The 24,252-nt window shown below is 45.6% G+C and overlaps 1 protein-coding gene across 2 annotated transcripts in view; it reads left to right on the top strand.

Annotated features, from left to right (window-relative positions):
• The first annotated feature begins 728 nt into the window (after positions 1 to 728).
• The window catches only part of slc24a4a (solute carrier family 24 member 4a), a 40,467-nt gene continuing 16,943 nt past the window's right edge, over positions 729 to 24,252 (top strand). Inside the window, exons 1-2 of one of the 2 annotated variants that reach the window (XM_031580581.2) lie at positions 729 to 1,670; positions 5,348 to 5,461. In XM_031580581.2, the coding sequence (XP_031436441.1) occupies positions 1,508 to 1,670; positions 5,348 to 5,461 (277 nt within the window). In that variant the 5' untranslated portion in view covers positions 729 to 1,507. The remainder of the gene's footprint in view (positions 1,671 to 5,347; positions 5,462 to 24,252) is intronic. The other variant, XM_012824503.3, reaches the window with a different exon arrangement.

Below are 24,252 nucleotides of genomic sequence, written 5' to 3'. Positions count from 1 at the left end.
CTCACAGACCAACTCAGTGACTGACTATGTGATTGAAATATCCCATGTAGTAATAAGCTGCAGCACCGTTCACCACTGGTACCCAGCATTGTCTTCATGGGATAAATCTCAGCGCGAGCATTCCTGTTTCTCTCTGCCCACCAGGACCTGTGGTGATTACTGCTTAGATGGCTGGGGAGAGCAGTCAGCTGAGAGCAGAGCCTGGGACCAGACCAAAGCCTCTGGGAGGGAGCACATGACCGCAGAGAGAGAGAGAGAGAGAGAGAGAGAGAGAGGGAGAGAGAGAGGCAGGGAGAGAGGGGAGGGGGGAGGACGACTGCATTTGCAAAGGCATGGGAGTGCCAATGCAGACTTGTAAGATTTGAATAAAGAAACTCTTTGAAGTCTATATTTAGACGACTCGATCCATTTGAAGAGGATTGCAGCACTTGGAGTAACAATTGTTCAAGTCTCTGGGGAGAGTGAAGTTAATAATGTGTTTGAAAGCCCTTTAACTTATATTACACACTGAGTATTGAGTGAACAAACAATCCTACCAAATGTTCTCAAATTGTTATTTGTATTGTAATTTGAATTTTAAACGGAAGATAGCTACTGCGAGATGTGTGCCTCTAATTGTAAAACATTTTTGCAATACAGAAGTCCAACCTCTCACACGCGTGTTTAAATTGTTTTCACAGATGACACTGTCTCGAAAGGGCGTGTTACGCCCCATTTTTACGCAGCCTAGTTCGCAAGACAGGACCGGCGGTACCCGCTAATGGAAACAGCACCAGCGCGAAAGACTGTTTGCTGTCAAGTATCACGTGTCCAAGCGTAACACTCACTCACATGGAGAAGTTGCTACGGCATGTGGCAGTGAGTCGGGGTGCATCTATCCGAATGTACAGCACTCTATTATGGTTTTAAATAATGTTTTACCAATCAGAGCTTTGATGTCAATTCGACTGAGCACAACTAGCCACGATGCACGTCACTATCAGAATGGGAACACGTGTGGGCAGGTGCAACACTTCGTTTCAGTGAGGGAATCTCTTTTGGCTGGGCAGAGAGTAGTCAATTTGGGACAGACCACTGAGCTGTAGGCTGTTTGTGTACAACACACACACACAGAACTGAGGGAAAGCTATTCAGTACCGGTATATCCTTTGGAACAAATATACCAGATATACCAAATGCAGTGATTGTAATTTCAGACGTTTGAAAGAAAGACAGGTCGAGGTTTGCTTGACGCGGGACGGCAGTTTTCACCGACGGCGTTAATAACCCCAACATCTTAAACGACATTTCGGCGGCACCTGAGACTGAAAGCACACATATGCGAGCTGCAAGCCTGACCGCCCCGCTCGGAATTTAACTACGTTCCGACCCGTGGAATGAGGACCGCACACGGAGGTAGGGCTGTGTGAAAACCGAATTCGGACGATCCTGACAGTCCCTACCATCTGCGGCTCAGGCGGGACGAGAACCACACTGAAAACGTTAACCGCCGCCTGAGCATCCGACCATGGATCCAGTGGCGGACACGAGCGGCACCATGTCGAAAAAGATGGTGATTGCCAAAATCTTCAAAGTTCGAAAGAGAAGAGAAATGCTCTTCGTACAAGTCTGTTTCATCTGCAGTATTCTCCTTGCGGCGTGGTGTATGTCTGCGCTCCTCACAAAAACAGGTGAGTTTCGAAGAGATTAGGGAAGCCAGAATGGTTTATTGTAGGGAATATATTTTGCGAGGAACTGCACCACGGAGGATACGTCCCGTATACAGTAGTAGTTTGGTAAGGGTAAGCAATGGGCTAATGCCATGATAAAGCGCAAATTGACACGCACTGGTGTGAGTGAGTGATTCTCTTTGAATACCTAATGATATATAACTACGTGCGTGTTTTAGGATTGACACTTTTAGGATTGACACTGCGTTCATGTTACGTTCCACACAGAACATTGTCAGTCCCATTGTAGTCTGATTTAGAAGATGATGAGAGATGTCAGCGCGCTCCCAACGTTTAATTATTTATTTACTATTTTACCCATCTTGGCAAATTCATTGGTCAGAGCGAGGGATTTTCTACAAAACGATTACACAAGACTTGAGCGCTGTGAATACCAGTGCGGAGGCTTCGACGCACATACCCCGCTCAATTGAATTTGCCTCTCGCCTCGGACACCTGCTGTAAGCGTGAAGGAAAGAGGGTTTGCCTCAGCTCTCGTTGGGGATGGCGGTGTTTCTCCCCTTCCTCGTATTGTGCACGTCTCAAGCATGTGCCCGACTACAACTCCATTTTAGTGTGCCGCAGTGTGAAAAGATTGCTCTCTCCATTGCGATGAGCGGACAATCAGGCATTACACAATAGGCGTTCGTTCCGCTTGATCCTCATGCCCTCTCCTACGTGATTCTCTGATTTCGCGTTACGCGGCGCCCACCGTAGATGGCCTGCATGGGGAATTGTTGCGGAGCGGAGTCACCGGATGGGGAGCTGAGGTTTGCAGGATTTCAGATCAAGAGCGGCTTACTCACCACTGATGGAATGTGAACTCTCTCTATCTCTCTCTCTCTCTCTATATATATATATATATCCGTGACAACACTTGATCCTTTCACTCCACACTTTAAAAAACAGGAGCGCAGGAGTGAATGTGTGATGTTCCCATGGTACAGTAGGACCTGAGTGTCGATGAGTCATAATGAGTATTGTGCTTAATGCACAATCGACACATCAAGAACAGTGTGAATCAGACACGTAAAGGCGGGCTAGTCAAATGAGATATTAGCCTACTAGAAACAGAAGGCTTCCTTTACTTGTCACGCGATAAGACATAGCATAGATACAGTATAGATACAGTCCTTTCAAGTAATTAAAAAACATAAATCCCCCCCCCTGTATCCAATGACAACTAGCCTTTATTATCCACTTAAAACATCTGAACAACTGAGTAATTCTTGACAATATATATCAGGGTAGGTATTACTTTTAGTGTTTTAACTGACCCTAGTGGCCCAGTGAGTTCTAGCTGGCAGTGTACTGCACCCTGACATTAAGATATTCAGGTAAAGGCTTTCCCATACAATAGACCCCTTTGTTATCAAAACAGGATTAGGTGGATAGCCAGAAAACCTGTAAAATGGTTCTAAAAGAAACCATTGATCCGAGGTTGCCAACTTTAGAGGCTAACTTGGCGTGAGAATCGGTGAGAAACAGGTGTATTTTTTGCCATGAGACGCATTGAAGTCAATAGAATTTTTTTTTAATGTTAGCATGAGACAGAACATTAAAGCATGTGTCTCATGCCAAAAGTGTGAGAGTTGGAGACCCTTTTTATAACAATAGCCTTTTAGAAACCTTACATGGTGACAGTACCATCGGGGTCTAGAACCACTGCAAAAGACTGCAGTAGTTTCCCTTGAGGTAGCAACTTGGCTTCTCATTTGTACACTTTTCATTCTTTTAGATGATCACTCCTGCTCCTCTCTAAAGCCATTGCGGTGTGCATTTACAGCGGCTGGGATTACAGTTAGGCAGTGCATATTATTTGAGTGGTAATCTGAAATCGTATTTCATTTCATGAAGTGGCAATATGTGAAGCCTCAGGATAGAATAGCGCATTATTTAAAGATCCTCTCAGGACAGATTGCCTGTGCTGCTCTTGAACACAGCATCTCCCACACACACACACACACGCCAGGATCCATAAAATGGTATTCCATTTGCGGTAAAGACTCTTGTCTCTCTCTCTCTCTCTCTCTCTCTCTCTCTCTCACACACACACACACACACTCACACACACACACACACACACACACAGGCAACATCAGTTATTTTATTATAATAATACAAAAGTATAACAAATAGGAATCAATGACGCGCACAGCATCATTGGCTGGGCTTCAAAATGAAGTCAGCCTTTTCCCCTTTTTTTCACGCTATCCTGAGCTTGTCCCTAGTGAACAATTTGGTCCTTCTCCAACCCCTTAAAAAGCCCTCTGTTGTGTACCAGACCCTGGCATGAGACACAGCCTTGAAATGACATTGGGTTGTTACAGACGTACAGTACATGATGCACACCATCTTCATGACACTTTGGAATCCAGAGAAAGATGCCAAAAAGTCCCACGTTGTATTCACACCTGACTTACTAAGATGGCGATTGATTCACATTTGTATAAAGTGTAAGTTCAGCCCCAGCTCCGAGCCTAACTCCACCCACCGCAAAATGCTAATAAAGTGGTCGGAGCGGGGCGGAGAGGGTGGTGAGGAGAGGGGCGGAGACGGTGGTGAGGAGAAGTCCCCTCATCCTTGCATAGTAACAGAAAGAAGCGTATATTTCGTCCCAACTCCCCTGGTGTGTATTAATTACATTAGAACAACACAGGGCTTAAAGGATTACCCCAGCATGATATCATGAAGACGATGCTGCTCCACCTGTTAGCTCACCGAAGGGATGGAGGGTCTGCAGCCGTCCACTGCCCACCCAGGTGCATTATGGGAGCTGCTTGTCCATAGATGTGAACTTGTCATTCTATCAGTCGCACGCATCTGGAATGAGAATGGCCGGCAGGGAGTCCAGTGTTTAATCAGAGGCTGAATGTTAAACAGTGCTGGTCCTTACTAAGAGTGCCTGTGGTACAGGGGGTAGAGAAGTCGTTTAGTAATCAGAAGGTTGCTAGTTCGATTCCCTGTCGAAGTGTCCTTGAGCAAGACACTGAACCCCTAATTGCTCCTGATGTGCAGTGTGCCATCAGTGTAAAATGTAAAATGTGTATACATTGTAAGTCGCAGATATGTAAGTCGCTTTGGATAAAAGTGTCTGCTAAATGACTAAATGTAAATGGTCCTCCCTAAACCACTATGGCATCGTATGATTTATGAGAGAGAGAGAGACTCTGTGTATGTGTGTGTGTGAGAGAGAGAGTGCGAGAGAGATGATGAGAGCAGGTTGCTATGAGTTTGTATTTGTTTGGTTGAAAAAGAATGTCTTTGGAATTGTATGTGTTGAATTTCACCATAATAAACAAATGTATCTGTGAAACCTATAAAGTGTGTGTGTGTGTGTGTGTGTGTGTTAGAAAGAGAGCACGGTATGTTTGGTGAGATTAATAAATGCAAATCGACCAACACATGCGCCGTCAGCCACTTATCTTGCGGATTGAGTTGCAGCAGTTTTAAATCCAGGGTCCCATTTTCCTCCATATCCCAGTTTAAATGACCATTCACTGAACCATTAAGCCTTGTCAGGGTTAATACCATCCCTTTTGCTCGGGTTAAAACTTCTCAATCACCAACCTGCAGGATTATGGATGAATGGATAGATGGTTGATGACATTAGTGATGCGTGATTTGGTCTTTTGCAGGGCATGGGCTGGTGATGCCGGAAGGGGCATTCGTGCCCTCGGACCACTTGGGCCGGAGGCTGATGGCAACAGCGGGCGACAACGAGACGGAGGAGAAGAACTGCACAGAACCATGTATGTACAAATGAGCACCTCAAGCATGACACGTTCTCTCCTGCGCTCCTGTTTTTTAAATGGGCAAAATCACCAAATGACCAAAAGTCTAATTTAAGATGTTGGCTTCTAGAGAGCAGTCCAGACACCATAAGTGTAGTGCTTTCTAATGGGTTCCTTCTGTTCTGGGATGTTCTGAGTGAGATGTTCTGTAGACTGCCCTGATCTGATGCTCTGTGAGATACCAGTCTGTTGTGAACGCCAGTCTGGAGTGAAAGGTTCCTTCCTTCTGGACCGTCATGCCGAAATCAATACTGGCCTTTTCTGGTCACTTCACTGAATATCATCTCATTTAACCATAGTCCATGTAATTAGAAGAAGTATTCCTCCTATACGCAGAGTTGGTGCCTGACATTGGCATGGTTCCTGGCATGGTTCACGTTGAAGGGGCCTGAATTTGAGACATCTGTGTGTGACTGAGTGAAAACGTGAAGAGGGTTGTTACTCGCTTGTCACCACTTCTGCTTCATGCTCGCTCTCAACCCTCTGACTCTGCCTCCGATTGGCACTGCCTCATCCCTCTGACTCTGCCTCCGATTGGCTCGCTCTCATCCCTCTGACTCTGCCTCCGATTGGCACTGCCTCATCCCTCTGACTCTGCCTCCGATTGGCTCGCTCTCAACCCTCTGACTCTGCCTCCGATGGGCACTGCCTCATCCCTCTCACTCTGCCTCCGATTGGCTCGCTCTCAACCCTCTACTCTGCCTCCGATTGGCTCGCTCTCATCCCTCTACTCTGCCTCCGATGGGCACTGCCTCCGATGGGCACTGCCTCATCCCTCTCACTCTGCCTCCGATGGGCACTGCCTCCGATGGGCACTGCCTCATCCCTCTCACTCTGCCTCCGATTGGCACTGCCTCCGATGGGCACTGCCTCATCCCTCTCACTCTGCCTCGTCCCTCTGACTCTGCCTCCGATTGGCTCTGCCTCATCCCTCTCACTCTGCCTCCGATGGGCACTGCCTCATCCCTCTCACTCTGCCTCGTCCCTCTGACTCTGCCTCCGATTGGCTCTGCCTCATCCCTCTCACTCTGCCTCCGATGGGCTCTGCCTCATCCCTCTCACTCTGCCTCCGATGGGCACTGCCTCATCCCTCTCACGCTGCCTCCGATGGGCACTGCCTCATCCCTCTCACTCTGCCTCATCCCTCTCACTCTGCCTCATCCCTCTCACTCTGCCTCCGATGGGCACTGCCTCATTTTTCTCACATCCAGTTAAAAAAAAAAAATGGATTTATGTTTTTGAGAAAAATGAAAGACTTCTGGGGGCTGGAGTTGCCACGTGCAGTCTAATAACGGCACGAGCGCCGCTATATTTAGACTTTATTCATCTGCCTCTGCCTCTCTGACCTATCCGAGAGTATAGAATGACTGTTCCTCCGTTACTCACCAAAAAAAGAGACAGAGGCAGAGTGGCCCATGAGGGAAAGGGGAGAGGGAGTCGGGCTTCTGATACGGTTCTGATGAGGAGAGGGAGTCGGGCTTCTGATACGGTTCTGACAAAGAGAGGGAGTCGTGCTTCTGATACGGTTCTGACAAGGAGAGGGAGTCGGGCTTCTGATACGGTTCTGACAAAGAGAGGGAGTCGTGCTTCTGATACGGTTCTGACAAGGAGAGGGAGTCGGGCTTCTGATACGGTTCTGACAAGGAGAGGGAGTCGTGCTTCTGATACGGTTCTGACGAGGAGAGGGAGTCGTGCTTCTGATACGGTTCTGACGGGGAGAGGGCCACTGCACAGTTAGCACTTTAGCCTGACAGGAAGAGGATATCTGCAGAGTCAGATTATTTTTTTATTTTTTTTATTTACAGTAACACGGGGCGGGATGCTTGACTATAAATGACTGCTGTGTCAGAGGGAAAAGGCCATGTTTGCAGATTAGTGGATTAGTGTGTGTGTGTGTGTGTGTGTGTGGTGGTGGTGGGGGGGGGGATTTTTATTTTATCTTTTTTTTTATTTTAAATCTTTTTTTTTTTTGGCAGCTAATCCATGGCAGTTCAGGTTTAGGTATATGGTTGCCTGGACCACAGCTGCAGTGATGGTTAATCTGAGCTGCACTCTGGCTATTCCCAATGCATGCATCATTTTATCAAAACCACATTATTATTATTCTGTATAAGGAAACGGTGAATAATGTACGCGCATGGATTGCATAACATGGACAAATCTGCACTGTCATAGATAACAATGTTCAAAAATGTGTCATTTAACCGTAAATAATTGAGCAGCCTTTTTCTGAAGGGTTAGTAGAACACTTTTTGAACATGTGACTAGTTAAGTCAATTGCTTGCGCATAAGCTTGAAGGAGGGAAGGCAGATGAACTGACACTCCATCTGGTTCACAGGGGATGGTTTGTTAAATCCACTCCTCTTGTGTGAACACTGAACAGTTCTACGGTGTCAGAACTCATTCAAAAGAACCAGCGCTATCTATCTTAGTTCATCCTCTGTGGAAAGGACATAAAACAGTACATTCCCGACTGCTGCATTCATCATATACAGAACTCTACAAAAAAAATGTGAAGATTTAGAACTCTGTGGGATTGCATATTTTATTTTGCATTCATTATAAGACAGTGACTTAAGCAAAAAGGTCAGAATTTGTGCTTGACAACATAAACCCGTGGTTTGTACTGTGTCTATCCTTGGTGACATATCCATATTGGTTTTGAATTCAGTGTGTTTAAAGTAGTTCCTGTATGCCAACAGAAATGTCAGGGGTGGATCAGTGGCGCTGGTGTATAAGACTAACTGCTGCTGAAGTAGCATGCTAATCTCCTGTCTCTGCCATGTGCCTGCCACTGCCTTTGAGAGGTGGTGAGGTCCTTGTGCCCTCACCATGATGATAATGAGCATGTATGACAGTGACAATCCTAACCTGTTGCAAATGTACAGGGGGGAGTAAATTGCATTCACAAGTTGACATCCCCTATCCAAACACAAACGCAACACCAGCACATTATTGCCACCGGCTACGATCGCCCTCTCCGTCTGATGTTAGTCTAACGTCGTTAGACAGCCTGCTTCGCTAAGTGCGGACGGAAAAGTCCCCTGACTAAATGTAAATGAAATGTCAAGCGTCTCGAGGCCGCTGCTCTTTTCCCCCGGAGTTTGCCTGACTGGCCTGGGAGGAGGGCTGTGTCAGGAGAGAGGGCTGAGTGACGTCCGGTCCCGCCAGTAAGAGAGTTTGGTGTGGCTGAGTGACGTCCGATCCGCCCAGTAAGAGTGTGTGGTGTGTGCAGGAGCCTGCTGGGCCTCGGGAGAGGGCAGTAGGGTCCTGACGTCCTCCCATCAGGACCATCACGACCAGAGGCCCCTTGGTCAGGGAGCAGACTGGCTAATGGAGAGCCTCTATGAAGGGCAGCGCAGAAGAAGGTCACTTAGCTTCGCCTGGAGATCTCCTCACTCTGCAGATGTCTTAGCACAGCATAGCACAGGGCCAGTACACCACAATCCATATGAGATGGCCCAGGTCTAGTCAAGAGAGGTCACTCATCATACATGTTGTTTTGTTGGGTGGGGGGGGGGGTGAGGTGTTATGTTGCCAACAATGCACTCCACCCATTACGGGCTGGGAAGTTAATTGCTCTTCTTAACTGATCTCTGATACCAGTATGCAGTGTAGTTATGTAAGCTTGTAATCATGTAAGGGATAATGTATAGTCCGTCGGTCATTATTGATAAATGAATCCTGACGGATACGATCAGGACCCCGACGCACAGCGGAGGCTAGCGAAGGCTAAATGACGAAGGCTTTTTTCCTGATTGCTAACACACTGTAAACAGTTCCCTCCGAAGGAAAACCTATACCTTTGCCTCGGTTCTAAAAAAGACATGCACTTTTATCATAACTGTTATCACTATTCACACATTTTTCAATGTGTAAACATTATGCTTATTTATTGAACACCTGCAATCAATACAATAAAGTCAGGGCATCACCATCTGACCTCAACGAGAACAGCCTTTTCATGGTGGAAACACTAAGCCACAAAATGATCAACACATCAATAAGAATTGCACAATCATTAAATAAGGGATATTGGTATGTCAATATGTTTTGGACCAATGGATGCCTACCATGTAGAAAGGCAAGGCACAGGAGGGGAGGTGGAGGAGGACAAGCACAAAGAGGACGAGGGAGGAAGATGAAGAGGAAGACTGACTTGGTTTGCGCCTGGTTCATTGACTATCCCAGGTTCACAAATCTTTTTTTCACTCAGTGCATTGGAGGATATGTTCTCGGTGTAGTTTACGCACACCAGGACATATTTATTTGGGGGCATGGTGTGAGCATGCTATTTGTCAAGGGCAAACGTCTCGTTTTTCTTGAATCAGTCCAGAGAGTAGTTACAGTATTGAGAATGATGCTGAGTATTTTACTTTACATATTTGGACTGTGTTGTGATTTTATTCTTCTGTGCAACTGTTTCATTTGTTGATCTTTCCATACTGATTTGTGAATCAACATGCTACAGACAAAACATGCTCCAGACAAAACATTTATATAGACAAAAACGTTGGAAAATGTGTGCACTCTATATCATCAAAATCACATTACAAAGGTTTTTGATACTATTCTTTTGACTGTCTCTCGTCAGCGGGCTCGTGTATGGGGTTAACTGTATGGTGAAATAATGTAGATTATCCTGACAAAACATTATTTCAGGGGAAAAAACCTTTTGGTTGAAGTGTTTTAAAATAATCCCTCCGGTGTGTAAGAGACAGTCAGCCTGTGTTTTTGACCTACGTATGTGTGTCATCTGAGAGCAAAGTTTGATTTCGACCTGGAAGTTAGATGGTTGCACCGATGTGATGTGCCGTTTTGAAAATGTGTGTGTAGTTTTCAGAACGGTTTCAGAAAATGTGTTTTTTTTTTTCACAATCGCGGGGGGAAAAAAATGAAAACCTGTGACAGAATCTACACTTATGACTCCCGCGGTGGCCATGTTGGGGACAATCACAGTAATGTCCATAACCTTTCCGCCGCCTGTTCACTATCGATGTGGCCCCCTGGAACCCTGAGTGCCCGCACAGTGAGGCCACGGCTGACTCCAAGCCAAGCATGAAACGTGGCAAACGGCTATAAATGCTGGCCAGCTGTGAAAGAGTGAGAAATGTTCACACAGAGCTGCTGGAGCCGGGGAGAGAGAGAGTGGCACCGGGGGATGTGGAGCATGACAGCGATGGGTGCCTGTGTGTGTGTGTATGTGTGTATGCGTGTGTGTGTGTGTGTGTGTGTGTGTATGTGTGTATGCGTGCGATGTGCAGGGGCCACGGCAAATAGAGCAAACTCATTGGAGTGGAGCCAGCTAGGCATGAACTGTATGAAAGCACGTTTTGATCATTTATGAGGCGATGATGAGGCTTTGATCTGTAACAGAGCGGTCGTCTAAAAACCTGACAACAAAGCTGGGCACACAGGCAGAACCCTAAAGGCGGAAAGAATAACAGCCTTTAGTTAAACAGTGCAGATGTAGGCTAGCAGAGAATGCACTGGCACTGTGTTCTATAGGTTTCAAGGTTTTTTTAACTGTTTCAGAAAGTGGGCAATAGCTGCTTTATACCTGTATCCAACAATCGAGATGACCCCCCCTCACTTGGGTACCATCGCCTGTATATAGCATAGGACATTATAACTGCTTCCTCCATCCCATAATGATGTTTGGCATAGATCTTTCGTGTCCTTCCCAATGCCTGCCAATACCGCGCCCCTTGTTCTGTAGAAAGGCTGTAACAATTACGTTGATGGTCAGCGTTGTCAAAGTGTATTGATGCACCGTTTTCTCTATGGTATTTCTCAGCAAAGGACTCGATAGCTTTTTTTGTTGTTAAATCAATACAAGGGGCCAATTGGGCCATTACAGGGACTCATGTAGACATACTGTATGGCAGAGGTCAATGGTTGAGGGTTCGAGTGGGAGCGGAATGGTGTCTTTGTCAAACTGGTACTGATTCTAAATGAATGCCACTGAGTATCTGTGTCCTTTGTTAGCTACCGACAGCCCTTTTGGTCACAGGCCTGTGTGTCGCTCAGTTAATCTGTCCCCATCTCGTGACTCCCCCCCCCCACCTTGCTCAGAGGCAGGGCGAGCGGATGCAGCGTTAGCTGGGTGAGCCGGGAGAGACTTTGTTCACTGCAGCACACAAGCAGACACAAACAGACATAAATGGACACACACACACACACACACACACAAAGGCATGAGCAAAAAAGCCATGCATACACATGCAGAAACAGACACACATCCACACACACCCACACACACACACACACACACACACACACACACACACACACACACACACACATCCGTATCCGTAGTCAACAGAGCAGGATGTGACGCGGGCTGTCGAGACCTTGGCACATTCAAACATTCTTTGGCCTCCAGCAGTAGACAAGCAGTAGGAGAGAGTTCGAGTTCTCTCGCTCTCTCTTCTCTCTCTCTCTCGCGCTCTCTCTCTCTCTCTCTCTCTCGCTCTCTCTCTCTCTCGTGTTCTCTTTTTCTCTTTTTGTGTCTGTCTGTATTTGTGTGTATGTGTGTATGCGTGCCTGTGTATGTGTGTATGTGTGTATGCGTGCCTATGTGTGTATGCGTGCCTGTGTATGTGTGTATGCGTGACTGTGTGTGTGTGTATGTGTGTATGCGTGCCTGTGTGTGTGTATGTGTGTATGCCTGTGTGTGTGTATGTGTATATGCGTGCCTGTGTGTGTGTGTATGTGTGTATGCGTGCCTGTGTGTGTGTGTAATGTGTGTATGCGTGCCTGTGTGTGTGTGTATGTGTGTATGCGTGCCTGTGTGTGTGTGTGTATGTGTGTATGCGTGCCTGTGTGTGTGTTTGTATGTGTGTATGCGTGCCTGTGTGTGTGTTTGTATGTGTGTATGCGTGCCTGTGTATGTGTGTATGTGTGTATGCGTGCCTGTGTGTGTGTGTGTTTGTATGTGTGTATGCGTGCCTCTGTGTGTGTTTGTATGTGTGTATGCGTGCCTGTGTATGTGTGTATGTGTGTATGTGTGTATGCGTGCCTGTGTGTGTGTGTATGTGTGCCTGTGTGTGTGTTTGTATGTGTGTATGCGTGCCTGTGTATGTGTGTATGTGTGTATGCGTGTCTGTGTGAGTGTGTATGTGTGTATGTGTGTATGCGTGCCTGTGTGTGTGTTTGTATGTGTGTATGCGTGCCTGTGTGTGTATGTATGTGTGTATGCGTGCCTGTGTGTGTGTGGGTGCCAGTGTTCTAAAGTCAGTGCCAGCCGTATGAGGTCCAGGAGTGTAGCAGAGGAGAGAGAGAGAGAGAGAGAGAAAAAGAGAGAGAGAGAGAGAAGAGAGAGAGAGAGAGAGAGGGGGAGAGAGAGGGAGAGAGAGAGAAAGAGGGGGAGAGAGAGAGAGAGAGAGAGAGAGGGAAGGAGGGAGAGAGAGAGGGACGGGAGGAAAAAGCCGGAAAGTCAGATAGCTGTGAAAAAAAGAGAAAAGACATGAAACGCAGAGGCAGATTTTCAGAGACAGAGAAGCAAGCTAGGGAAGGGAAGCGAGAATAAGAAAGTAGGAAAACAGAAGAAGAGGAGACGGTCTGAAATATAACAGTAGGAAGAGGGAAAGGGGGAATACAAGGACAAGAAGCACTGAAGAGAGAGAGAGAGGGAAGGGGGAAGGAGGGAGAGAGAGAAAGATGAATCCATCCTCCTTCACTACTTGGAGACCTAAAGGCCAAATAGAGGTCATCTGACCTGTCACAATCATGGAATGTCTTTTTCTGTCACGTGTGTGTTTGTGTGTGTGTGTGTGTGTGTGTTCACATGCATTTATGTGTGTGCGTTGTACATGAGTGTATGTGTGTGATGCATTAAGGGTCTGTGTGCATGTGTGTGTCAGTGTATGAGTGTGCTTAGTGACGCATGAGTGTATGTGTGTGTTTGTGTTTGTGTGTCTGTGTGTGCTGTGTGGTGCATGAGTGTATTTCTGTGTGTGTGTGTGTGTGTGTGTGTGAGTGTGTGAGACAGAGAGAGAGAGTGTGAGTATGTGTGTGCCAAGTGTCTCCCTCAGGATTGTGACTGATCACACGGCAACCAGGGAGTCTCCGCTCCGCTCCGCTCCTCTTCTCCTGCGCTCCCAGCAAACGCTGGTTGTTTTGGGCCAGCCTCAATGACACCCCCCCCCCCCCCACCTCCAGCATCTGTCCCACTCAACCTCAGCTGATGAAATAACAGACACTAACGCCTCTTACTGTTCATTACGGTACGGTACGGTGGAAGACTCTCAGGAACACACACTGCACAGACAGAGATTAGAAAAATGAAAGAGAGGGTGGCTGCAGCGCCAAGAGCTTGCTGATGCTGTGAAAATGGGATATATATTGGCAACTCCAGAGGCTAATGAGGACGCACTCTTGATCTATGCACACTGTACTTTCTGTGCTGCGCAATACTCTTGTGTACGAGTTACTTAAAGGGGAAACACTCCATGAGCTGCTTATTTACTTCCTCCCGCAGAAGTAGCTGCTTCCACTGCAGTGTTTTCTGCTGTCAGAGCTAATGTGCCGCTGCTGTTTACATCAGCAGAGACAGCTACTTTCCCTGCTTTTTACTTCATGTAGTTGGATGTCTGGGATGTTGCATTTTTTACAAGGAACATTCATTTACTTTAAGATCGGAATACATGTACATTTTTTTTTTTCCATTTTGCAGATGCCTTCTTCCAGTGGCAATACAGTACAGATATACATGTTCATATGTATTGATCCCTGGGTTGATCTATTAGGTTATTAGAACCATGCTCTACCGGTTCAGCTTCCAATTAGTTTAAGGTTATTCTCATGAGCATCAAATGTCATTAGCACCATACAGTGTAGAGATAATGGGCCTCATTCTCGAACGCAGTTAAGAAGAATGTAAGAGGAATTTAAGAGGAATTTAAGAGGAATTGGATTTAGGACAACATTCGGCATTCATGAAAGTTTTCTCATCTGGGATTTGCTCTGAACTTCAGAAGACTTTCCGAACTCGAAATAGCAGTCGTAACTCGGCCAGAGTTTTCTCAAATGCGATTCCTTAAAAAACCACAAGATGGCCCCGTGGGCCATCTTGTGGTTTTTTGAGGAATCGCATTTAAGAAAACTCTCCGTGTTAATGAATGTGAGAAATCGTTGGTGATTGTGTTCACATCAACTCTACAGATCCTCGGATTAAAGTATCATTAACAATTACGTTTCACATGTAGGCCTATAGTCATGATTCTACGAGGCACCGTGATGTCATAAAATAAATAAAAGGACTACAACCGGAATGCTGCGCTCGTCTAGTGAGCGTCGTTTGGCACTGCCGTCTGTGCAAGTACGGCAATCCAGAATTTTCAAGTAGTTCCACGTTGGTGGAACGAACTGCCTAGCACTACCAGAGCAGGCGCGTCCCTCTCTACCTTTAAGAAGCTTTTGAAGACCCAACTCTTCAGAGAGCACCTCCCTTCCTAACTGGCACTTCGACTAGTGCTTAACTTGCACTTATAGCAGTTACATTCCTGCACTTCGTTTTTATTTCCTATTTCGTTTTTCTATTTCTTATGTAAAGTAGTATTTATTGTTACACTAGGTCTCTATTGCTCGTAGCTTGACTGTTCTATCCCTTGTACGTCGCTTTGGACAAAAGTGTCTGCTAAATGACTAAATGTAATGTACACGAAACCGCTTTGACATGACTCGTTTACGAGTTGCTTTCGTGTAGATTCGGTCGATTCCGACTGCACACGTCACTACGGTTGCGTGCCCTTATAAGGAGCTGGCAGGGCGTGTATGTATGCAAATTCAGGAGCACGAGAACGCGCTTTCAATTTAAGAAAACTCTTCCGGGGGAGCACAGCCCAGAAAACTCCTGCTGCGTAGGACCACATTTTCAAGCGTGCATGAATTTGGCGGATGTCTTTTGCTTACGTTGTTTTTCCGAAGCCCGTAAGAAACATTTCAGAAGAAACTTCAGAAAATGTTCGAGAATGAGGGCCAATGTTTTCATTTGTCATTTGGTTTTAGTTGTCAGAAATAAGAACACATTGATGCGTTCTTTTTGTCCGCCCGGCACATGAGCTGCTTATTCCTTCGCGGCATAGTTTCTACTCTATTTAATAGCGCTACGTCGAGCGCAGCAACCTGGCTCATACGAATGCATCACAGGCAGGCAAGCTTTTGCTAAAAGACTAGCTTTCATCCAGTGGTTGAGGCGAGAGCAGTGAAGGCGTGTTCAAGAGGCTGTGTCGGCGGCTGTCAATCAAACTGTGCAGGTGTTGAGCCGGTGAACTCCATGGCCACATGTTTGATTAGAGGACAGCGGCCTTTGACGGGCTTGTAATGGCCAATGCATGCATGAATGTCTATCAGTAAAGACATGGCACGTCGCCAAATCAGTGTGCCTTTGGGATGACGAACAGCACTGTGCTCATCATATCTTTCATAGAGCAAAAGCTGAAGCCTGTGTCTCTCATGGCCTCACTGGTGTGCTGTGGAATCGACTGGAGGACAAAATATACTGTAGGTGTTTACAAGCCGAAAGGCACATCGGAACACACAAACGTTCTACTCGTTTGTGTTTCAGTGGATTTGATGGTATTAACATTATCAAAGGGAACCGTTAGTCATTTTTCAGTGGCTGATGTAACGTTAATAGCATTAATATTTGCTCACTATATTGTTTAGCTAGATGTGTAGTAATGGCCAAAAATTATTTATGTTAACTAAGTAAATATATACATTCTTTGAATAGATAAAGAGTGACTGTCCCCAAATTGCCAAGTCCCCCTGTTGTCAGTGGCAGTTAATGTGAGTCATTGGACATTGCCCATGGGTGTACACACACACACACACACACACACACACACACACACACACACACACACACACACACACACACACACACAGACACACACACACACACACACACACACACACACACACACAGACACACACACACACACACAGAGTTTCACCGCACAGTATGACGCTTGCTGTCACGGCTCAGAGGCAATACATCTTAATATTCCCAGCCTCCAGTGAGGCTCTGGGTGTGTGGTAGAGGTGGTGGTCAGGGAGGGGAGGGGGATTTGGTGTCTGTGATAATTAAGACATGTCCTTCATCCTTGTCATTCCCACACTGCAGGGAGTCCTGCTGGTGGAATAGCCACATTGCAGGGGAACACGGGCAGAAAAGACCCATCGCTCCCCTCCACTCACACACACACACACACACACACACACACACACACACACACACACACACACACACACACACACACACAAACACTCCCCCTCCACTCTCTAGCTGATGCTGTTAGAACACAGATGCTATCAGCGAAAACAGCAGTGTAAATAGCCACAATATCCACAGGCCGGGGGGAGCACACTTAATGATGGAGCGTGTCCTGCTGGAAGACAACTTCACTGCCATTACACAGAATCCCTTTCTCTTACATCCCTTTCTCCCCCCCCCGCATACACATACACACACACACACACACACACACACACACACACACACACACACACACACACACACACACACACACACCAGCATGGGCAGCAGCAGTAGGGGGTGTGTATGCCTCTCAAACTCCTGCTGAGCGAATGAGATTTTAATGTGGTGAGCTGAGACCAGCTAATGGCCTTCCTCAGAAGTAAGAGGTCACACAGGCATTACCCCTGTCCCAACACGTCCCTCCAAGAACACGGCAGCACCCAGAGCCATCAATACAAAGGCCATTACTTCACATCAGCTATTAAAGATGTGTTTCTTATTTCTGCTGTGGCAAAAGAACATTCGAGGCCTCGGTTTTAGGATCTGTTCTTCTTGTTTCCCCAACACAAAACGGAGATATGTGTTCGGCAGGGAGCCAGCAGTCATAATTCATGAATGTGTGAAATGGAAGCAGGCTGCTGTTAAATGATTGATCCTGGGCGCTCGTCTTTTTTCTTCTTCTTCTTTTTTTTTTCTTTCCTTCCCTTGCGTGGTGCAGCCTCTTTGGGGAATACTCTCTCTCTTTCTCTCTCTCTCTCTCTCTCTCTCTCTCGCTCTCTCTCTCTCTTTCTCTCTCGCTCGCAGCTGGGAGCCAGCTGGGAGCCAGGAAGAAGCGACGCTCCGGCAGACGCTAAGTGGAACAGAAAGTTCTCGCTCACTCTCGCTCGTGTGCAGGCCGTGTGCCGGGTGACGTTTCAGCGTCACTCCCGCATCTCAGAGCAAATCAGATGAATGACGGCGTCACGTATCAATAGCGACAGGTTTCACTGATCAGATGAATGACTGTGTCACGTATGAATAGCGACAGGTTTCACTGATTTGGGAAAGCGCCAGCGAGATGCAGAGCACTGACAAAAGCATATTTCTGCGTGTAGTTTTGCGTGACAGAACAGCATGGCCTGATTTCCACATGATCGTGCCATTTCAGGACAGTTTTATATTAAAATGAAACAGAACAGTTAAGGCAACAAGGTTTCATCTGCTAGGTACGACCATAATCCGGTAACATTTCGATTAAATGGTATTGAGACTCGCTGCACTAATCTGTTATGTCCAACACTTGATGAAGCATTCACCTTTTGTGCTAGCTGATTCACCAAGGAATCCCCTTTTTATTTGTCTTTCTTTAATTCAGAGGAGATCAGTGGAGATGGCAGTTGGTCTTTCTTTCATTCAGAGGAGATCAGTGGAGATGGCAGTTTGTCTTTCTTTCATTCAGAGGAGATCAGTGAAGATGGCAGTTGGTCTTTCTTTCATTCAGAGGAGATCAGTGGAGATGGCAGTTTGTCTTTCTTTCATTCAGAGGAGATCAGTGAAGATGGCAGTTTGTCTTTCTTTAATTCAGAGGAGATCAGTGAAGATGGCAGTTGGTCTTTCTTTAATTCAGAGGAGATCAGTGGAGATGGCAGTTGGTCTTTCTTTCATTCAGAGGAGATCAGTGGAGATGGCAGTTGGTCTTTCTTTAATTCAGAGGAGATCAGTGGAGATGGCAGTTGCATTCTCCTCAGCCCATTTTGTTGCACACAGTAGATGAACATGGACCACCTCCTCCACAGGCAGCATACTAGCCTTATGACTCCATTAACGGGGCTGGGGATTGTGTTGGGTCGATGTCATGTCTTCAACTCATGCAGACCAATCCCTCATATACGTGTTGTACATGGCTACGGCGCTTACGGCCTCATGTTTCTCAGCTTCATGGTCTTGTGGGGCAGATCAGGCGTGAGGTTTGTGCAGGCTTGTTGCTGTTATTGATTAATGATCCTGAGAGCGCTGGTCAGTGACTAGTTCAGACGCGGTAGAAGAAAAGGTCAAGTGAGCAGGCTATTATGTATGGAGGTACTGGCCCGGGTTGTCTTTTCCTACATTTTTGTAAATCCTGAGAATATAATACATCATAGTAGCATGTTCCTTCAGAGCGCTTTAATCTGTCAATCTGTCCATTCTGTGTTACACTGAGAGGCAGAATAAAAGAATAGCTTATTTGTTGGTAAACAGCCGAGCTGCAGAGGTGGAGCACTTTAATGGAATGATCAATGGACTCCTGTGGTATGCAATAGGACTGGGCTTAACCCATTAAAGTGCATCACTCCCAGGGGTCTGCTTTGCTTTAAGGCAGTCGTTCTCAAAGTGTGGTCCGCCTGTGGCCCGTAATGGTCCGCGACGACCCACAGTAAATTATTGCGACATTTCTAACATACAACTCAGAACGAAGAGAACACAGTCAGTAGTAGCCTAATCTATTAACGAGTTGCCTAATCTATTAACAAGGTCATGGATTGGTGGCTTAAGACAGGGACAATGAAAAAAAAATTAAAAATGAGAAAGCCTCTGACACAGACAAGGAGAAGGTGCAACGGCGAGATGGTTCAGCCGCTTTGGGCCTCATCCTGCCGCGGAGCTGCATTCAAACAGCGTTTTTTTCTCCCGCTGCGGAGACAGCAAGATGATAACTATATTCTGTGTTGTGTGACGTTGGATGATGACAACTCTTAATTATGAAAAGTTGACTACTAGGATGGCTATGTTAATGCCAGTCGGCTAGCCTACTGTTGGTAGTGAATTACTGCGGTCGCGCTTGTGTTTATTGGTTGTGTTGTGTGATACATTGGCGTGTCTGAGTGTGTGATGGGAGTATGAGGCTGTGAGTGAACTATAGTTTGTAACATAACCAAGTCACGCATGGAGCAGGGTTCCAGATGCTTTGCCTAGCGCATTGTCATATCTATAACTAGCCTACCGGTACTTAAAAAAGGAGAGACCACCCGCGAAAATCACGTGCCGCTAACAATTGTCTGGCGCCAGGTCTGGGTAGGAGGCATGTTGTTCCGGGGATATACTATTTAGTTAGATGGTCCGCGAGTTTGTTTTAATTGGCTAAGTGGTCCTTGGTCTGAAAAAGTTTGAGAAACACTGCTTTAAGGGTTTTTTTACAAGTGTTTGTAAACACCCCCCCCCCCCCCCCCCCCCCCTTTTCTTTCCTACTGTGAGGCGCATTGTGTTACTTCCTTGTATGAAATGCGCCGTACAAATAAAGTTTGATTTGATTTGATTTGATTTGATTTGATTTGATTTGATAGCTACACTGTATGTGAGTGGGATTAGCAGGTTGTGTTTCAGCTAGCGCACATGTGCTTACTCCCCTTTTATACAACATTTCAATCCCAACAAGCACATTTTTGACACTTACTTAAGTCACTTACTGATATGAAAATATACGTGTATATATATATATATATATATATATATATATATACACGTATATTTTCATATCAGTAAGTGACTATATATATATATATATCTTAACACGTATTTTTAGAGGGAAGGAGAGCTGATAGCAGCAGTGCAGTAAGTGTTGTTGAGATGGAATTGGGCTGAAGCCCAAATGCACATGCAGCCATCATGTGAGAAATAAAATGCAGTCGTCCATTATATAGCCGGGCACAAAGTGGGTCGAGAAAACATAAAGTCTGCATAGCTGCCTTTCTGCAAAGATAAGAAGAGGACAGTACTGCCTACCAGTAACCTACTTAAGGGAGACATACACTCTCTATCAGTTTAAGAACTATCTGCCCCCCGACTTGTTTTTTAAGATGACTTTGAAATATGGCATAGTTTCCTTTCTTGTTTGTTTGTTTGTTTGATTGTTCTTTTGCCCCTAGGAGATGGGCTCTGAAATGCAGCCTCTCTTTGGAAGGGAAATCTCTCTGGACCTCATAATTACGTGTGGGATTAAGAGAGAGAAAAAGGGATGGGGTGGTGGAGAAAGTGTCTGTGTGAGAGAAAGAGAATGGGGGGGGGGGGCGGGGGGTGGAGAAAGTGCCAAATTGTTGTGAGCAATTTGTCAGGTATCCAGAAAAACAGCAAAGCAAGTGCTGATTGCGGGTGGTTTATTTTTAGGACGTTGATCTGATCAAGTGAAGATGAGATGCCCCCCCCCCCCCCCCCCCCCCCATCTACTGGCTACTACCAAAAGCAGTAATAAACGACATCCCAGTGCAAAGTAAAGCAGGGACAGCAATCCAGTTTCCCTAAACCCCTCCGTAAGTCATAAACAGTCTCACACGCATCCTTTGAAGTGGAGAGATGCATACGTCCTTTGTTATCTCTGTGATGTAAAGCACAGTAAACGTTTCATTAAGGAGGAAGAAGAAGAAGAAATCAAAGTCCTGCCTCTGGCATTGGGAAGAGTTCTGTCCCAGTTTATTTCCGGGGAATTGGGATTTTTTTTTGCCGGATGCCACTACCACGAAACTATTAAGTATAGAATTTTGAATCAGTCAAATTGGCTACTGGGAAACTGTGAGTAATTGTAAGAGTTTGTTTTCTTGTAATTGCAGGGTTGGTTACATTTAGACTCATAGCTGTGCTTTTAATCATACTGGCAAGTGCTTCTCCTGGAAGAGGTGTTATTTTTTATTTTATTTAGGAGATATTCAATTATTTATTTGTTTTGCGTAATGTAGTGCATTTGAGGTGATTCTTATTTTAGTATTCATTTAATGAGTATATGGCATCTCAAAGGATGACTTCACCTCCTTCTGAAGGCTGTTGTCCTTACGCCACACTATTACGCATGTGTTCTTTCTCTCCTCTCCTCTCCTCTCCTCTCCTCTTCTCCTCTCCTCTTCTCCCCTCCTCTTCTCTCCTCTCCTCTCCTCTCCTCTTCTCCTCTCCTCTCCTCCTCTCCTCCTCTTCTCTTCTCCTCCTCTTCTCCTCTCCTCCTCTTCTCCTCTCCTCTTCTCGATCCCTTCGTTGTGCGCTGGTAGCCTGGCATGAAAGTGGGCTGGCGCCGTGAGAGTAATGGTGATGTCATCCATTATTGATCACCGCTCGTGCAGTTCCTGAGGCTCCTGCAAAGGAGAGGCTGTCAGCTCACACACACACACACACACACACACACACAGACACAGACCACACACACACACACACACACACACATACACACATGCTTGCATGCACACGTACACACAAGCCTACATTGCCCAAATGCATCATCACTCCCAAAATAGCATCAGGTCCCACCACTCGCACACACACACACACACACACACACGCACACACACACACACACACACACACACACACACACACACACACACACACGCACATATACTCTTCTGACCCTGAGAGGCAAGCACACACAGGCAGGGGTTGGCTCAGGTCCTGCATGAGCAAGCAGCTACTGGTGTGTGTGTGTGTGTGTGTGTGTGTGTGTGTGTGTGTGCGTGCGTGTTTGTTCGTTGTGGGAGCTAGTGTTATTTTGGGAGAGATGATGCATTTAAGCAGGATGTTTGAGCGTGCGTGCGTGTGTTTGTTTTCTGCGTTAGCTGTAAAGCTGCCACCAAACAAGTATGGTTGTGAGGGATGTCAGACCGCCCTATGAGTTGTGCTCCATGACGTTTATCTGTTGCTGCATCGTTGCGTTGAGTCTTTTCATTGACTGATTCCGTCTTTGTGATAAACCTGTGATAGTAATGCACGTACGTCACTCTATTTACGCATTCATTTAGCTACATCAACACAGCTTAGCATTAGCGTAGCATTGTATGACAGATGTCGCTTTGGTACATTTACGCATTCATTTAGCTACATCAACACAGCTTAGCATTAGCGTAGCATTAGCGTAGCATTAGCGTAGCATTAGCGTAGCATTAGCGTAGCATTAGCGTAGCATTAGCGTAGCATTGTATGACAGATGTCGCTTTGGTACATTTCTCAGATCAGAATTCTAATTTTCAAAACTGTTCGTTCAACCGCCACATCATCCAGTCACTCGTGCACATCATAAGAGTCATTTCTCATTCTTTTTAACATTTTGCAAATGCTTCTGAACTTTCATGAAAAAATGGTATGTACAATTGTCTGCTGTTTATTCTTTCCCCCCTAAAACACCTAGCTAGTCCTTGTGTAAGCCATGACATGCAAATGAGTTAAATCAGTTGTCATTGTATGTCAACCATATGCCTGACCAGTTTCAGTGAGGTGGTATTTTTTGAACGTTTGGTAAATTACTTATCATTCAAACCTCGATTGTTTACATGTGATTCATAAGGACTGATTCAGTTTACATGTGATTGATCAGGACTGATTCAGTTTACATGTGATTGATAAGGACTGATTCAGTTTACATGTGATTGATCAGGACTGATTCAGTTTGCATGTGATTGATAAGAACTGATTCAGTTTACATGTGATTGATCAGGACTGATTCAGTTTACATGTGATTGATAACGACTGATTCAGTTTGCATGTGATTGATTAGGACTGATTCAGTTTACATGTGATTGATAAGGACTGATTCAGTTTACATGTGATTGATAAGGACTAATTCAGTTTACATGTGATTGATACGGACTGATTCAATTTGCATGTGCATTTTACATTTACATTTAGTCATTTAGCAGACGCTTTTGTCCAAAGCGATGTACAAGGGAGAGAATAGTCAAGCTACGAGCAATAGAACCTGGTGTAACAATAAATACTACTTTACATAAGAAATATAATAAAATGAAATAAAAAATAAATAAAAAGAAGTGCAGAAATGTAACTGCTGTAAGTGCAAGTTACGCACTAGTCGAAGTGCCAGTTAGGACGGGAAGTGCTCTCTGAAGAGTTGGGTCTTCAAAAGCTTCTTAAAGGTAGAGAGGGACGCCCCTGCTCTGGTAGTGCTGGGTAGTTCATTCCACCAACGTGGAACTACAAATGAGAATAGTCTGGACTGCCGTACTTGCACAGACGGCAGTGCCAAACGACGCTCACTAGAAGAGCGCAGCGTCCTGGGTGTATCCATGTGATTGATAAGGACTGATTCAGTTTACATGTGATTGATAAGGACTGATTCAGTTTACATGTGATTGATAAGGACTGATTCAGTTTGCATGTGATTGATAAGGACTGATTCAGTATACATGTGATTGATAAGAACTGATTCAGTTTACATGTGATTGATAAGAACTGATTCAGTTTACATGTGATTGATTAGGACTGATTCAGTTTACATGTGATTGATTAGGACTGATTCAGTTTACATGTGATTGATCATTTACATTTAGTCATTTAGCAGACACTTTTTTCAGTCAAGGTGCCAGTTAGGAAGGGAGGTGCTCTCTGAAGAGTTGGGTCTTCAAAAGCTTCTTGAAGGTAGAGATTGATGAGTACTGATTCAGTTTGCTCAGAGGTAGCACTACGTGCCAGCCCTCACAGGTCACCAAGGCAGAGTGGATGTGCCAGGTCAGCAGGAACAGGGTATCAGTACAATCA

The sequence above is a fragment of the Clupea harengus genome, chromosome 14 (genome assembly GCF_900700415.2).
Source record: "Clupea harengus chromosome 14, Ch_v2.0.2, whole genome shotgun sequence".
In the NCBI taxonomy this organism is placed as follows: Eukaryota; Metazoa; Chordata; class Actinopteri; order Clupeiformes; family Clupeidae; genus Clupea; species Clupea harengus.
The sequence above is the reverse complement of the archived record's forward strand: the minus strand, read 5'-3'. Positions and strand labels throughout refer to the sequence as shown.